General features: G+C 46.0%; 1 protein-coding gene across 21 annotated transcripts in view; it reads left to right on the top strand.

Annotated features, from left to right (window-relative positions):
• UNC13B (unc-13 homolog B) overlaps window positions 1–12,707 on the top strand; it is a 209,262-nt gene that overhangs the window by 144,942 nt on the left and 51,613 nt on the right. For 2 of the 21 annotated variants that reach the window (XM_070519228.1, XM_014866090.3), the window contains exon 1: window positions 10,252–12,642. The exons of 13 other annotated variants lie outside the window; for them this stretch is intronic. In XM_070519228.1, the coding sequence (XP_070375329.1) occupies window positions 10,365–12,642 (2,278 nt within the window). In that variant the 5' untranslated portion in view covers window positions 10,252–10,364. Of the gene's footprint in view, window positions 1–10,235; window positions 12,643–12,707 lie in introns of those variants that run through there. 6 more of the 21 variants (XR_011506366.1, XR_011506365.1, XR_011506364.1 and 3 more) reach the window with 6 other exon arrangements.

The following is a 12,707-nucleotide window of genomic DNA, read 5'->3' as shown; positions in this document are numbered from 1 at the left end:
TAGAGGGTCCATCTCAGCCCAGCCGTCTTCCCCTACTTCTCTCTGATCATTGCCTCGGCATAGCCCAAGGGAGTTCTTGTTTTCCAGTTGGTTCTCTTGCTGTGGCTGTTCAGGAAGCACTGGACTAGGTATCTACTCTGAGAACATGGTGCTATTTGATGTTAACTGCACTTGGGCACTTTACTTGTTCTCTAGCTTTGCCAAGTGCAAACAGTAGATTACACACATACAAAAACAAACAAACAAAAAAGCAAGAACCTTGTGGCCGGCCCCATGGCTGAGTGGTTAAGTTCATGTGCTCTGCTTTGGCAGCCCAGGGTTTCACTGGTTTGAATCCTGGGCATAGACCTATCACCATTCATCAAGCCATGCTGAGGCGGGGTCCCATGTGCCACAACTAGAAGGACCCACAACTAAAACATACAATTATGTACTGGGGGGCTTTGGGGAGAAGAAGGAAAAATAAAATTAAAAAAAATGCAAGAACCAACCAACCAACCAAAAAAAACCTAGAGCTTGTCTGAGTAGAAGGGAACACTCCCTTTGTGTTGTGCTCTGGCAGTTTCTTGTGTTCTGCTTCCCTCTGAGACTGGGAGCTCCTCAAAGTATAGGACTCTGTCTTTTGTCTCTTTATATCCTATAGCCTAGGCATGATAGGTAGATAGGCAGGGGAGAAGAACGAGGGGAAGAAATACGGGGAAGGGAGAGAGTAGCATCTATATTTAGCGAGACACTCACCAAGGGTGTGTGAGTGAGCTTGCTGGCGAGGTTTGTGTGTGCGTGAGTGTGCTGGGAAAGGGGGTGTGTGCGCCAGGAATTTGTGAGGAGGGCTGGTGCCCTATAGGAGGTTGCAGGCAGGAAGCAGCTGGAGAGGAGGAGGAGCAGCAGCAGCAGGAGCAGTAGCTGCCCTGCTTTCCGTCTCAGTCTCAACGCCTGGAAACGATTGAGTTAGAATTCTACATGCAGTTTCAGTTTGGCTGCTATTGCCTTCAGCAGGCTGGTCGTCAGAATCCCCCCTCAGTAGAGAGGTGTGGACCAGATTGGATTCCTAGATTTGCAGCCAGCGAGACTCCTGCCCAGCCCTTCACTGAGGGGATTTCTCTGCTGGGCATTGTTCCTGTCATCAGCTTGGCACCGTGGAGACAGCCAGCTGGGTGCAGCTGAGAATAATAGCTCCTTGGCTGTTTGTTGGTTGGGCAGGCAGCGGTGCTGTGGCTTACAAAGTTCATCCTGTGGCTTCTCCGTCAAACCAAGCCGTGCTTCTGAATGGATTTCCTTTTAAAGACAGCTCTTGCATTCTAAAACTTGAGAGTTTGTGGTTTTAATGTGTGGTTTTTTTTTTTTTTCATTTCCTTAACTCTTATTTTGGTTGCAGCAGCAAGGTAAGTGGTATGGAGAGTATGACTGACTCTGAACGACAGGCAGGGACAAAAGCAAAGCATTTGTGGGTGGAATACAGAGGAGCTACATTAATTACATAACTGTTTTAGCCAACTTGCTGGTGGAGGTCATTATAATGAGTGAAAAATAGCATACTCAGCACTGAGGGTAGAATTTTCACATGCACGTGTCTATATGCTGATAGTCTAACCATCCCTTCCTCCTTAGTGCTCTCCTGTATGTGTATAAGTAAGCCATCCGTTCCTCTGGATATGTGCATACTTGTATACAGATAATCTGTTTCTCCCTCTTGATGTGTCCATATGTTTATAAATAACTTGTCTGTTCCTCTCCTGTGTATACATAGATATAGACAGTTCATTCATTCATCTTACATGAATTTGTACAAGCCATCTCTTTCTCCATGTGCATACACACATAAATATAATCTCTCCCTTCATCTCATGCATGTATGCATGTGCTAAGATAACCTTCCTGTTCTTGTATATGCCTGTGTGTATGCAGAAACCTTTCCATTTTTCTATTGTGTTTGTATGTGCCTACCCTCCTTCTGTCTAATGTATTGCTTCATCCCTCTCACGTGTGCATAAGCCATGTAAACAGAAAAGTCATCTTGAGTTTTCTCTGTCTTCATTGTGTGCACATTTGCATAATGATAATCTGTCCATTTGTGTCATGTATGAATGGTGCGAAGAGCACTAACTTTGTAGACTGAAGACTCGCTTTTAGGTCCCAGCTCTCCTCAGTGACCTTGGTCAAGTCATTTAGCCTCTCCAAGCTTCATTTTTCTCATTTACGAAATCAGAATAATAATCCTTCCCTCCCACCTCACAGGGTTGTTGTGAGGATAGAATACATGTCAACGGTAGAATTCTAAACAAATATAATTTTACTGTTGTTTCATGTCCCTCTAGTGTGAGTTGTATAGGAAGGCGTACTTTTCACCCAGCTGCACTGAATTTATGCTCTTGGAGAGTCTCTCATTCTTCCCTGGGAAGGCATGGCGTCTGTTGAAGTAGCTAGGTTTATCCTGTGGTTTGCCCAGAGTATTGGAAAGAAGCTACATAGAGCTGCAGGTTATCTAGAAAGGGTCAAGTTGAGAGAGAGAAAAGGTACCATCCTCTGCAGGGTGGGGCCTTAATACTTGGTCCTTTGTAGGCTTGAGGAGAGTTAAACTTGTCACAAAATGGAAATATGCTGCTTCCAACTAGGATCAAAGTGAGCAGGTGAAAGAACAGAGCATTTTCCTGCCCCTGAGGTGGCGGCCTGCTCTCTGTAGTGAGCATTTGCTGCTAGGTTTTGAAGGCTCTCCGGAGTCTCCCCCACCCCAGCCTTCTAGACCTGCACTGTCCGTTGTGATAGCCACTGGCCATGTGTGGTTGTTGAGTACTTGAAGAATAGCTAGTCTAAATTAAGATGTGCTGTAAATGTAAGATACATACCAGAGTTCAAGGACTCAGTATGAAATATAGAATGCAAATATATGATTAATAATTTTATATTGATTACACGTTGAAATAATATCTTGGATAATGGGTTAAATAAAATATATTAAAATTTATTTCAGTTGTTTATCTTTAATTTTTTTTTTTGAGGACGATTAGCCCTGAGCTAACATCTGCTGCCAATCCTCCTCTCTTTGCTGAGGAAGACTGGCCCTGAGCTAACATCTGTGCCCATCTTCCTCTACTTTATATATGAGTTGCCTGCCACAGCATGGGTTAATAAGTGGTACGTAGGTCCATACCTGGGATCCAAACTGGCGAACCCCGGGCTGCCAAAGCAGAACATGTGAACTTAACCGTTGCACCACCGGGCCAGCCCCTATTTTTACTTTTTTTTATGTGGCTACTAGAAATTTTAAGATTACATATGTGGCTCACATTGAATTTCTGTTGGACAGTGCTGCTCGAGACCCATCATCAGCACAAGGATCAGGGAAGCTCTTCCAGCTGGAAGGCAAATGGAAGCCCCATGATGGCAACTCTGGGGATGACAGCAGCCATGGCAGGGTCTCTTCATATGCTGGAGAGGTACCAGCTGATTGACAATCTGGCAGAGGCTTGTGCTGCCACTGCCCTCTTTATTTGTTTTGAGTGAGTCCCCAGAAATTTCTGAGTAAGTATATTTGGGGAGAGGTTTCCAACTTAGTTTTACAGTGTAAAGGGATTGTAAGCCATGGATCTAGAAGGACACTTAGAACTTGAAGGCAACATGTTATGGAAGCAGGAGGGTACTAGTAATTAGGAGACTTGGATTCTAAATCAGCTCTGCCATCACTCATTTATTCTTTCCATGGCACAAGTTCTCACTGTCTGCCAGGTCATGCACTTGGCAGAGTAATGCCCTGTGCTAGTCACTGGGAATTCAAAAACAAATAAGATACAGCTTCCATTGTAGTGGAGTTCATACCCACTGTGGCTCCTCAAGCAAGAGCCTCCCATTTAGGGATCTGCAAAATAAAACAGATTAACAATAAGGGTGTCCTTCTAGGTCAAGGGTTATAAACTTGGGTAATAGAGCTCTTGGGGAGCCAGAGTAGCTGCCCTGCCTAAAGACTTTCAAATTTGAAATTTAGAAAAACATCATGATAGCCAAACAAAAATACTCTGTAGGCTAGATCACAATGTAGTATGACATTCCAGGTCTTGCTATTCTCTAAAGGACTCTTCTCACTCTAGCATTTTCTGATTTTGTGTTCTGGATCCTTTTATTCAGTGGCAAGATTTGCTTGTTTGTTTGTTTTGAGCACCGTGCATGCCAGGCACTGTTCTAGGTGCTGGGGATACAGCAGTGAACACAACAGAGTCCCTGCTCCCATTCTAGGATAGAGAAGTTGGGGAGAGAGACAGATAATAAGCAAAGATCTATCCAGTGGTAATAAGTTCTGTGGAGAAACTAGAACAGAGTAAGGGGATAGAGAATATGAATTTTTTGCAGGGAGGGAGGAGTGATCAGGAGCTAGATTCTTGCCTACGTGAATTCTTCAGTTTACTCACAAGAGCCGTGAGGTAGTAAGGAGAAAACAGCTTGGTGAGTGCTTAAGAAAAAGTTATTCTGATGCTTGTTAAAAATGGTGAGGCGGACTTTATTTAGAAGGACTACTATATTGGGGTATTGTAATAGGGAGGAGAGATTAAACCCAAATAGAAGCAAAAGTGGGCATTTATAACCAAGGAGCAGAGTGAGAGTCAGTGGATGGAAAATTACTAAGAGGAAACATCAGGGGTAAGGGAGAGTGTGGCTAAACTGATTTAATGGGATTTTTGCTAGAGGCAGACCAGGGTGGGGGGATGAGGAATTTGATCAGATATCAAAGGTGAGGAATTTTCACGAACTAACCTAGGTGGATTCTTGCTAAAACTGAACTAAACAGAGCCCGAGGTCAGTGGCCTAGTCAGAAAGGGACTCAGTGGAGCCCACTCAAGTTTGGTCAAAGGAGTCTTTGTCAAGAGTGTTAGATTCTGGGTGCATATGTATTGGTTTTACTCTTTGGTGTAATAAACCTTTGTACTGCTGAAGGGGAGCCCTGAGTGGGGCACAGAATCCCCAGCTCTCCTGAATGTCATTCAGTCTTCGTTCAGAAGTCTTGATATGCCAACCCCCTGAAGGCTGCATTTTCCCTCACGCTGCAGTACATTACTTGAGGTTCTGTCTCCCCTCTTGGATACAGTGCTCTTGAGGTTTACTTTCCTTTACGGTGTCCATCTTCTAGCCTATAAATGGGGTTCCTGCTGATGCTGGAGAGGAGGAAGGGCAAATCCTAGGAACTGCAGTACTAGGACCTTGGTGTGCATTTGATCTAAGGCATTCTTTATTCCTTCTGGCTAATCTCACTCTTTATACCTCGTGACCGTGATCATTTTCTCTGACAGAATTCTCTGTAAGCATTGATTCTTTCCCAAAGATTAACCTCCTAAGAATACCCCTACCTGCTGTGGCCCTAGAAACCCATTCCTCCCACCATATTAGCCATACAGCATAATTGGTAAATGGCCCAGGAATGACCTGCCCTCTGTGGGTGGGATGTGGGAGGCTCAGAGCTCCTGACTTTCTGCCTTCTGGCATTGTTTTCACACAAAGTAAGAGGCTGCTTGATATATGTATAGATAGTCCTGGCCTGTTCCCCGAGGTCCCCCAGTTGCTTCCTCCAAGCCAAGATTTGGGTCAGAAGCAATTTTACAAGGAATACTCACATTGCTTAAAACATTTATTTGATAAGTCAGAGAGAAGAGTAAAAGAATCAGCCATTTCAGAAAACTGAAGGGTTTTTTCCTCTTGACTTTTTTTGGTAGGCTGATGCGGATGCAGTGTGATTTAAGGGGGTCTACTCTCTGCTGTAGTTCTCAGCTTTCCATCATTGAAGTTTTACTCCTTTTGATTAATTCATTTTATTTTGATATGTTCCCTTTTCAAATGCAGATATCCCTTGAAAGCGCTGCCTTATTTTTTCCAGCCTTAAGCATTCCTTAGGAAAAGATCACAGAAAACTATGGTCATATTTGAGAACATATGTATGAAATCTGGAGAGTTGACTAGAGTGGATAAACCAACAGAATGGGGCAGAGTGACAGCACTGGATACTGTGAAGGAGGCTAGAGGGCTGGGTTTGAGCTGGATGGACCCCAAGGCCGCCTTATCCCATTCTAGCTCGAATATTACTTCTTCTCCATGACCTTCCTTGTCCTGGTTTTGCTGGGCCTCTCAATGCCTTCCCATTTCCTATCCCGGAATTGAATGCTTGCTTTTTATTACAACTTCTATTATAACATGTATCACCTTATTTTGTGATTGTCTATATGCCTATCTCCCTCTTCAAACCTTAATATATTAGAGAGCAAGAACTGTGTCTTATATCTCTGGCATATAGCTTAGTGCCTGGCACATAGGTTGAATTGATTTAGTGATCAAACTGTCCTTGTCACATTTTGGTCCCTGTTGTTTCATTCCTGTGGACAGTAGTAGCAAAGACAGGCTGGGGAAGGAGGTGGCCTTGAATGGGGCCTCTTGGCTCTGAGGGTTGCCGTTCAGCACATTATGGGTTCTAAGCAAAGTGACTGGTTGATCATCTTGGCATCCCATTGCACTCTGTCCCCTGCTTCAAAACCTAAATATCTTCCAGGGGCAGTGGCTGGCAATTCAGAAGAAGTTTTGGAAGGTTTTGTTTGTTTGTATAATATGGAAGCAAACATCTTTGTTTGGGGCTGGGAGAAGTTGCTATGGCACCTCTAGTTGGAAATTTCCTATTTGTCAGTCATGTAGGAAACCAGGCAGCTCCGCCTTCAGTCCTTGAGGAGGCCCTAGGAAAGGGCTCTGAACACGGTGGCTGTGCCATTTGCCCCAGTGTGGCTGGCCAGCAGTGGCATAGGCACTGCACTCTAGGAGGAGATACCTGGCAAGGCTGTCCAGGAAGTTAGGCCAAGATTAACTGGAGTATTGATCTGAGGGACAGAAGCAGATAGGCGGAAAGTTAACCTGGCCTGTACTGAAGCAATAGCAGGAGAAGTCAGCTTCATTTTTGTTCCTGAAAAAATGGCCTCATCTGGACCAAACTGGGGCTGGCCTTGGAGGACCTGGCAATGAGTTCTGGGCCTCACCGGCATTAGAAAGGAAAAGCTTTGCCTTCTGTAGCTATTTGCTCTGTCCTCATGCTTTCAGGCTGCCTGAAGGAGGATAGCGAGCCTCCTGTCACCTGAATGAAATGTTGGGGACTGAATGTTTTGCTCCTCCCTTTTCTTACCTTAAAAAGAAAACTTGTGGAAGAAAGCAGGACCAATAAAGAATGACACCCTATGGGGCTGGCCCCGTGGCCGAGTGGTTAAGTTCGCGTGCTCTGCTGCGAGCGGCCCAGTGTTTCGTTGGTTTGAATCCTGGGTGCGGACATGGCACTGCTCGTTGGACCACGCTGAGGCAGCGTCCCACATGCCACAACTAAAAGGACCCACAACGAATAATACACAACTATGTACTGGGGGGCTTTGGGGAGAAAAAGGAAAAAAAAATAAAATCTTAAAAAAAAAAAAAAAAGAATGACAACCTAATGGTGGGATTCCAGGTACTGCTACAGACCGTTAGAAGAGACTGGGAAAGGCAGGGGTCTGTGGCTAGGATAGAAGTCATGGTTCACTCAAGTCGTACCATTTAGGTGATTGCGTGCTTGGCTTAGATATTGGTTTCTTTGTGTCAGGGACTTGCCATCTCCCTAATAACAACAACACTGTGATACTTCACAGTTTACTAATTGTCAGTCTCTCATTTTAGCTTTATAAATTTGTCTATCTTCCCCACTTTACAGATGAGGAAACTAAGGCACAGAGAAGTCAAGTGTTTAATCCAAGGTCACTGGCGAAGCAAGACCCAAATTTAAGTCTCCTGATTCTCGGTCTAGTAGCACTTGCTCCTGGCTTCAAGTGGTCATACGCAGAGCTTCCATCTTGGTTTAGTAAGCAATCTTTCCTCTTTGAGGCAAACTTGAAAGGCTGATTGCCATCTCCAGTCCTTGTTGGATCAGGAACGTTGTTCAAAGCTAATACTAGGTGCCAAGACCAAATCAGGGATACGTAGACCTTGCACAGTTGGAGAAAAAAGAAAGGGATGGCTTTGGAAGTATAGATTTTGCACTTGTGGGAGGAGAGAAGGAAGAATTTGATGAGTCCCAAAACTGGGGGCTTTGCTACCTAGGCAAAAAGCCCAAGTCCCAGGAGTTCTGGTGGTATACATAGGGCATCCTCTGTCTCTCTCACACAGACTGCAGTGAGTGGGCCAAATTAGGTGTGTGGCTGATCCTGGCCCCTTGAGATACTGGAGTAAAGCAGTAATGGTTAAAAAGCAGTAATTGGGGGGCTGGCCCCGTGGCCGAGTGGTTAAGTTCACGCGCTCCGCTGCAGGCGGCCCAGTGTTTCGTTAGTTCGAATCCTGGGCGCGGACATGGCACTGCTCATCAGACCACGTTGAGGCAGCGTCCCACATGCCACAACTAGAAGAACCCACAACGAAGAATACACAACTATGTACCGGGGGGCTTTGGGGAGAAAAAGGAAAAAATAAAATCTTTAAAAAAAAAAAAAAAGCAGTAATTGGGCCTCTTCAGTGTCTCACAGGATAGATAGTATTCTTAGATGGGAAATTCCTAGATGAAGTAGAGTTTTTAGGTGAGCTAGAGAGAAGAAGGGAGGAAATGAAATGGGAGTTAATCTAGTTCTGTCTCTTGGTTCTTGGCCTGATTATTTCCAGTAAAAGGGGTCAGTTTCATCTTTGTCGTAAGTCTCGTGACTCATCCTTCAGGTTGTTCTTGGTCTGGGGAACACAGTGCTTTTGACTTTCAGGCCCACAGACTGTAGATGGTGGCCTTTCCTGAAAATGAATTGCTGTGAGAGTGGTCATTGGTGTTCTTCACAGGCAGTTTTCCCCTTTTAGGGTTAACTTGAGCACTGAGAAAAGGAAAAGAGGTAGATGTTTAGGAGATTTAGAAATACGGATCAAATCTAGAAAATGAGGAAACCATCCCTGGTTGAAGAACATGAAGGGTAGGATGTCTCCCACCAGCCGATTTTACCACCCCTCCCAACCCCCACCTCCCGGGTGATATTGGCAGTCCCATGCATTCCTGGGCTCCCTGATTTCCCTTTTGTACTTTCTACTCTGCTCTTTCCCTACACTCTGCATGTTCCCAGCAAAAAGGGAATGGATGCCCACCCTACATAAGGTAATAGTCTTTCTCTGCTTTTGTAGTGCAGTCACTGGTAGCTTAGGATGTAGGAGCAAGACTGGTGGCAAGTCTGTCTTCACTTTTTTGGAGAACAGCAAAGAACCCCAGAGCCCTCTGTGAAGTAACCAACTCCCTGCCTGTCGCATGCATCCTTCTCTCCAGGCCTGTCAGAGGGCTTGAGCAGCCCTCTGTTACTCCAGCCGTGGATGGTGCTGGGAAATCAGCCCCTGCCCTGAAGGCGGTCTTGGACCAAGAGAGCCAAATCTGCTTGTTGATTAGGGTGTGCCAAGTCCTTAGGGACTATTAAGTGGAGTCCGGCACTCCAGGCTGCATCTGAACTCCTTTATCCCCAGCTGTGAGCCTATCATATGTGTGCTGTTGGCCACCTGCCCCTCTAGATCCAGACATGTTAAATGCCACTTTGAGTTCTGGATGGTGCCTATGTCCATACTGTGCCGCCTTAGTCTAGAATTTGATGTAGAAGACATTTTTTGTTCCCCAGGTTTGAAACACTTGCCATGGTCCTTTCTCCAAGTGAAGGGTTGCTATCACTAAACAAGGGAAGACACTTTGTGCTACAAGGACAGGCGGGAGTGAACCTTTGAGTAACTGAGTATTTGCCAGAACAACAAACTGGGCGAAAAAAAGAAACATTCCATGTCTTGTCTTGCACTGTGTATGTGATTTGAGCTTTGGTGGTTAAGCATCTGTTTGTTCATCCCTGAGCCAGACACTGAGCTCACACCCACCTACTTCCCAGAGTTTGTCTCAATCTTGTTGCCTTTAGGTACCTTCCCAGAACACAAGGACTTGATTTGATTTTACATCGATACTCTGATGGGAAATCAAGGAGAGAGAACTGACTGCCTATAGCCTTAAAGGCCAGCGTTGGGAGACAGGTCAGCGTTGGTTCCTATAGTCTTAGAAGGTAGTGTTCTTATTCCTGCTTGACAGCTTGATTCAGATTAAAAGTATCCTGCTGGTTTCTGACCTGAATGTCGTATTTTCCTTTTTCACTAGCTGCAGGATAAGAGTCAAGCCAGGATCCAGGGGCATGTGCCAGGTTTGGAGACCACACATGGGACCATACCAGGCAGCACTGTGGGGTAAACCCAAGGCATCAGCCAGCAACAATTGCTAGAAATAGACTGAAAAGATCAGGACAGGGTCTTGCCTTCTAAGACAATCTGTATTAACTATCCTGACCAGAAATAAGAGGAAGAAGCAGAGAATCCCTCAGACCTCGAGGGACAAAATGAAGCGATTGTTGCAAGAGTCAGAGGAAGAAATCATGGTCACCTTGGGACCCTCCTCCAGGCTTTCCCCGGATAAGGCTAAGGCAGAGACTGTGTGTGGCATCAAGAGCAAGTCCTCAGGCCCTGCTGGATCCTCACTAGAGGGCAGTTCCGTGCCCTCTCACTGTGGATCAGTAGCCTCTGCCACTAGTGGGGATAGAGACAGGGGCCTAGCCCAGCATTGCAGCTTTGGGCAGCAGGCCAGCATCCAGCCGCTTCTGGGCTCCACTGCCTGTGTTTCAGAGTCTGGCTCTGAGGACCTCTCATCTGCTAGCATTACCACAAGCTGTCAAGAGCGCTCAGAGAGGAATCAAGCTACTCCCTTTTTGTCCAGAGGCCCTGGGCAAGGCTGCAGCCGTGAGCAGCGAGAACCTTTGGGAGATGTAGTAGACTATATTATCAGAGAGCTGCAAGGCATCAGCCGTCTCCAAACTGAGATTGCCGAGCTGCAGCAGCACTTGAGCCAAGTCCGGGGTTCAGTGGATGAAGTCTCTAGCTGTGTAGACTCAGTTCTCAGTGAAATAGAAGGCTTACAGGTGGGCAGCAGCTCCCTGGCCAAGGTGTGTGTGGGTGGAAAGGCCCAGGAACCCCATGTGGACCGACCCAGTGAGGAAGCCATTCTGTATCTGTATGGACTTCCTGAGCAAGATGGGGAGAATACCATGGAGCTGGTACACAGCTTCCTGGCCAAGCACCTCTGTGTTAATGGCGTTCAGTGCAACAGGTACATCAGAGAGGCTTACAGGGCAGGCAAAGCCCCAGCCCCCAGGCCTACTGTTGTGAAGCTTGCCCATCTAGAGCATAGAGACTTCATCTTGCAGAAATCCATCCTTTTGCAGAGTTTAGGCATCCGGATTGCCACCAGAGAAGAACCAAGCTGGCCACAGTGCTGTAAGAATTCCCAAAAGGAGTCTCTGTCATTTTTGCAACAACTTCAGGATCATAATTCAAATACTTTAAACCTACATGAACCAGTGCTTCAGATGGAAACAGGAGTCATGGGACCCAAAACAGGAGCATATCACATGAGAGCTCAGAATCAACATAGAGAATCCCAGAACCTTGAGCAGCAAGGCCTTTGCTTCCCACCCAAGAACAATTTAGCAAAGCCAAGTGATGTGTCTCAGCCAGGGGACGAAGTAAAAGGAACACCAGAAGCATCCCGAGTCATCAGTGGTGGCCCTAGTGAACTGACAGGGAGAGAAGCTTCTCTGTCTCCTCTCCCTCAATTTGAGGAAGCTTCCCTAGTGTTAATCTCAAAAGAGGAGGATTCTGGGAAATCCCAGGTTTTCAAACAATGCAGGCAAGGACTTGAAGCATATGAAGTAACAAAAAGAGAAAACTGCAGCAATAAGAGTAAGGCCAGCAGCTACCTGTCACTGTCTGAGTTGATGAACACAGAGGACAAGCTCCTGGCCTGTGAAGCTGGGCTTGATATTCTGAGCTCAAAGCAGTTAGAGGACCTCTTGACAGACAAGTCCGGAAGGTTTGCAGCTCTGAGCTGTGGCAGCGTGATGGAGGAAATGATCATAGGGCCTGAGACTTTCCGTGACATGGTTCATATTGACTTGAATGAAGAGGAGGAATGTGCTGCTCAGGTCCTTAAAAATGTCTTTGAAAAGTCCTCTTGTGGTCTGAGTGGCTCACAGGAGCATGAAGACGTAGAAATTAAATTTTATACCAGTAAACTGGGCCGAGCAATTCACCACTTTCGTTCAGCTCTACAGGGAGTGTTTCAGAAGCCGGAGAACAGTGGATCGATCAGTCCTGAGGACCTGCTAGGCAATGAGAGTGGATCCCAGACAGAGAACAGTGACAGACTTCTTGTGACAGTGAGTTCAGGAGGTGCCCAGGATTTCTCAGTGGAGAGCCCTGAAAGTCAGGGGAGTGAGAGTTTGCTCAGTGTAGTCTCTGGTGGAATGGGGCTCTCTGCACAGGGAGACCAAAACTCTCAGGATCCCAGCAACTTCTCTCTGGCTTCTAACAACCTGCCTCTTGCATATTCATTGCCAGGTGTTGCTCTGGCTCCATGTCTGGGAAGTGAAACTTGTTCCAGGCCTGAATCTCCGAAGCAGAGCAGACTAAGCCTAGAGCAAGTGTGTGCAGAGACTATCTACCTCAACAAGTGCATCTACAATTTTAAAAATGTTCTAAGAGAGAAAAGACTGAGGCAGAGAAAACTTTTGCATGAGCTAGTACAGAAGGCAAACCATCTCTCAGTAGAAGACATGTACCCAGGTATTCTGAGTCTCTATTTAATGGGGTCATAGCTGACTGGGTATGGCCTCCATCAGGCCAGCATG

This window comes from Equus asinus, chromosome 10 (assembly GCF_041296235.1).
Source record: "Equus asinus isolate D_3611 breed Donkey chromosome 10, EquAss-T2T_v2, whole genome shotgun sequence".
Lineage (NCBI taxonomy): Eukaryota > Metazoa > Chordata > Mammalia > Perissodactyla > Equidae > Equus > Equus asinus.
The sequence above is the reverse complement of the archived record's forward strand: the minus strand, read 5'-3'. Positions and strand labels throughout refer to the sequence as shown.